Raw genomic sequence first — 4,471 nt, forward strand, 5'->3', positions numbered from 1 at the left:
TTTTTAATTGACTTTCAATTAATTTTTAATTGGTACTATCATTTTGGTGATTGGAGACATTTCAATTAAAAAATTAATTGGATCAATTAATTTCGTGATTGAATCAGAAATTTTTTTGTGTGTATACATAACTTTTTGGTCTAATATATACCACGTATGGACGAACTCACAATTTAGAAAACGATGTTAAGAAGTTTTAAGATACCTTGCCATCGGTAAGTATTACCGCAACGCAAGTAATTCGATTGTGGATGACAGCCTTTCGCAGAAGTTTCAACGCAATCCATGGTGGAGGGTACATAAGATTCGGCCTGGCTGAACTTACGGTCGTTTATACTTGTTTTTAGTTCACGTCATTAAAGTTAGCAAAAAATTATTCAAATACGGAACATTTACTCATATTGTGCAAAATTTAACTAAAATCAACTAATCTTCATAATCTAAAATAAAGTTCAGATGGCATTAGAGCCCCTTTTTTCTGAGTGTATTTACATTACGGAAAAAAGTACGAAAATATTGAATTTTTCATCCCTGCTCCAGTACATCGTTTTACTAAATCTCAAGTAAATCATATGCAATACCCAAATTTTTATTTACATATTAAAAAGTACGAAAGAAAGTTCCCAAAAATAGTCCTAAAAAGTAAAAAACGTCTCATTAAGTACATTAAATGTACTTCGTCCAATAAAGCCTTGAATGCGCATCATAGATGACAGTTCCATTGGGAAAGTAAAGGACGGATAAAAGAAAAACAGTAAATATTTGGACAACAAATTACTTCTAACTAAAATACATAATATAATTTAGGAGAATTTTTCTCTTTACGACTAGCACAAAAATATCTGAAAATTTATGTTTGGAAACGACTCTTTATGAAACAATCAAAATTAAATTTTTACAGTTCCTTCAATATTGAGTTTAACCTATAAAGATCACCGATTTCAACCACGTTGCGAGTTTCACAAATGTTAGTTATTGCCCTTTTCAAATAGAATCGAAAGTGGATGTTTTTTCATAAATATTAATAAAAATTAATTAAAGCAAAATCTTGTGTGTTTTTTTATCTTTAAAGGTATAATGAGAATTTAAGGTCCCTTTACTTTCGTCCCCATCAATATTTTCCTATATACAAACCTTTATACAATAAAAATCATTTTGACATAATAAAACATGTTTTTTGCATTGACATGAACATTTTTATTACAAAATCTTATAATGACCGTGTTATAATTCAAAGGGTATTTGAATTTATGTTATGAATAAATAAAATTAGAGACTACTACATATTCATAATAACTTGGATATTTAATTATTGTTACATGATCCTAGTCAGTTTTTCCTCTCTTCGAGATCAATAATCATGTGCGTAATTTCCAATTTTAATTATAATGCTGATGTAGATTTTGTTATTCTTTATTGAATGTTCATGCAATTAAAGATTCTTTATGTTTCTAGGAAAAATTCCAAGAATAGTAGATGTGTCAATTTTCGGCCAATGGTTCATCTATTAGAACATTTTTCTTCTCTTATCTGAAATGAGAAAAAAAGAGAAAAACATTAGACTTTACTTTAGAATATTTATATTGATACAAAATAAAAGTTTTAAATTAGAAATAAGTAAATATTATATAAATATATTTTAATTTTTCACTTGTATTTACTTATTAACATGACTTACCCATGGTTGTATATGATTTTTTTCCTTTATTATTCTCAAACATGCTTGCATGCTTTGCAAAAGCGTCTCAACCCGATAATGTGACATTACTCACTAACAATCTCTACATAACTGATGTTCTTAAAAAATTCCGACCTCTTAAATACCCTCACCGCAGCCTCTCAGCACACATGCAACCAGTATTAAAACAAAAGAGAAGATTATTCGAAATTTCGCAAAGCCATTTAGGTAGCCAGTGTTGCCAGTATTTTTCCAGCTCTTGTCCCCAAATCTGGAGGATTTTATCCCCAAAAATCCCCAGTTTCAACTGGAATTCCCCAAAAAATCCCCAACACATTTTTGACGAATTTTTAAAACAAAAAACAATGAAAATTTATTTTGTATTCATTGGCATTTAAATTCACAGACTAGATGCTTTTATAAGTAGCATTTACATTAAAAAAATGAACAAAACAAAAATAAAATAAACAAAAACAATAAAAATTTCTACATTTGAATTCATTTCCTAGAAATATTCTAATTTACATTACATTACATTGTCACAAACGTTTTCCAAAAAGATCGAATTTATAAATCATTTACAATGTTGAAAACTTCCAACTCGTCGGACTCAGAGGACTCATTTGGTTTATACAAATTTTTATAATTAAAAAGTTTTACCATTTCTAATGGAGGTTCAAAATTTTTGCAGCAAATAGAATTATTTGAAAATTGCGTGTTTATTCTTAAAAGAGCTTCTAGCAATTCGTACTGCATTTTACTTCTAAGTCGCGTTTTGACAGAATTCATGACAGAGAAAACTCTTTCCACACAAGCATTGCTTGTAGGAATTGCTAGCATATTCAATACCATTTCAGCAAGATCCCCGAACGGCTTTGACCCTGACGCATCTTCATATGAATACACTTTTGCCCAAAATGTTGCTAAATCCAATGTTACTTGTTCTCCAAACAATTCTTTCCATTTTATAAATGGCAATTTCCTCCATTGCGATTCGTATACATCCATAGAGGTTTTAGTATTTGAAACGGGTTGTAAAAAATTTCTCATGGAAGTAAAATTTGGTTGACACAATAAATTGCAGCATGTTTTTGGACAGAATTGTTTGTAGCTTTTAAAAAAATTAATATTTGATGGCAACCGCTTAAGCATTTGTAGCAATAAACGTTTTAAATATTCAAAACATAGCTTTCTAATTTTCATATGCGATTCATCAGGCAAATTCTTTAAGTCTTTTTCAAAATCGTATCCAAGGTCCATTGCATCTAGTGGCAAATATACCGAATCTTTATCTAACAATTCCATTAATTTATCAAAATCATATTCATCCTTTATGCACGATGTTACAGATGGCTTTAAAATTCTTGTACATAACGAGTACACACATAAAACTAATTTATCGTAGGCCGTCCCGGGGTCCATTTTATCACTTTGAAAGGCTAGATTAAGCGTATTAATTTCGCCTATTATAGGAGCCATAAAAGTCAAATAAAGTTTTATTTCTGCTTTTGTCATTAATTCGTTTATCATTTTGGCAGTTAAATCATTTTCATCTGTCGATATAATTGAAAAATGATAATTTAGTTCCACCCACTGCTCCAAGATTCGCATTATTGCAAAACCACACGACAACCATCTCGTTCCAGCAATTTGTATAATCTTTCTATACCTTATTACGTCGGTACCAGTGTTTATGAGATCGAACGCTCGCTTGTACTTAATAGTACGTAACGGACTGTTACTAAAATAGTTGTAAATTTCCTTGACCAAGTATTCCACCTCCGCTGGAAAAACCTTAGAAGCATCTGAACAGCACAGATGCAACGAATGGCAAATACACTTTACTAGAATCAATTGCGAATTTTGTTCTTTCATTAAACCATATAGTCCTCTGCGAGCACCGCATAAATTATTGGCTCCATCTGTGCCAAGGGCTATTATATTTTTTGGATTGAGACCAACTTTGGCTAAGTATGCTAATAAACTATGCAAAAGTTTTTCTCCTGTAGCTTCTTCTACCAAAAATATACCCAAAAATTCAGTTCGAATGGCACATTGTACTTTACTAAAAAATCGTATGCACATACTCATCCACTTATTATTAGCAACATCTGTTGATTCATCTAGAATTAGCGAATACTTGGACTCACCCATGTCTTCTACTAATTTGGAGAGTAGTACAGGAGCAATGACATTTTTTATTATGGCACTACATTTTGTTCTGTGTAACCTTAATTTTTCGAACTCTTTAATTGATAGTGTTTTTAGCATATCGGTTAAATGGTCAATGCATGAAATAGACGTGTGACTTGCCACAAAGATTGCCAACTTGATGTCCAAAATTTTTTCCTCAGGTTTGTCACATACAATACCTACAATAATTTGTTTTAATTGGAATGGATTAAAGAAAACACATTAAATTTACCATAACTATCCAATGTATTTTTTGCATAAAGCGTAGAAAAATTATTTTTATGTTTAACGGATTCACTGTGCTTTTTTAAATCCTTTTTTTGCGATTGCAATGGTTGTGAGCAAGCTACGCACCAAGAATTATTTGACAAATCATTAGCCACACGAAAAGCTTCTGGGGCAAAACTGATTGGCTTTAGCCAGCCTACAAAAAAAATTGTTAGAAATCTGATAAAAAAGCTAGAGAACAACTTATTTACTTACCGTGAGCCCATGTTTCACGTTCCCAATCGGAATTATGTTTTCTTTTCGTGGAATTATTTGATTGCGTTGACATTGTGTACGATGAAATTCCAGTTTATTTCACAATTTGAATCTAAT

General features: G+C 30.9%; 1 protein-coding gene and 1 long non-coding RNA gene across 2 annotated transcripts; both read right to left on the reverse strand.

Moving 5' to 3' along the window:
• Positions 1-1,173: 1,173 nt before the first annotated feature.
• On the reverse strand, positions 1,174-1,849 carry LOC142227529 (uncharacterized). Its single transcript, XR_012719883.1, has 2 exons — positions 1,679-1,849; positions 1,174-1,530 (listed from the first exon to the last, which is right to left on the reverse strand). It is a non-coding gene; the product is annotated as an uncharacterized LOC142227529 (long non-coding RNA).
• A 382-nt stretch (positions 1,850-2,231) lies between these two features.
• LOC142227531 (E3 SUMO-protein ligase KIAA1586-like) lies at positions 2,232-4,471 on the reverse strand. The gene is made up of 2 exons (XM_075298064.1): positions 4,355-4,471; positions 2,232-4,295 (listed from the first exon to the last, which is right to left on the reverse strand). The coding sequence occupies exon 2, from the start codon at positions 3,947-3,949 to the stop codon at positions 2,246-2,248; it is 1,704 nt and encodes a 567-aa protein (XP_075154179.1). The 5' UTR covers positions 3,950-4,295; positions 4,355-4,471; the 3' UTR covers positions 2,232-2,245.

Source organism: Haematobia irritans, chromosome 2, assembly GCF_050003625.1.
Source record: "Haematobia irritans isolate KBUSLIRL chromosome 2, ASM5000362v1, whole genome shotgun sequence".
Taxonomy (NCBI): domain Eukaryota; kingdom Metazoa; phylum Arthropoda; class Insecta; order Diptera; family Muscidae; genus Haematobia; species Haematobia irritans.

Bases quoted from the DNA above. Each gene is read 5' to 3' on its own strand.
- LOC142227531 (XM_075298064.1), bottom strand. From the start codon at position 3,949: ATGCTAAAAACACTATCAATTAAAGAGTTCGAAAAATTAAGGTTACAC.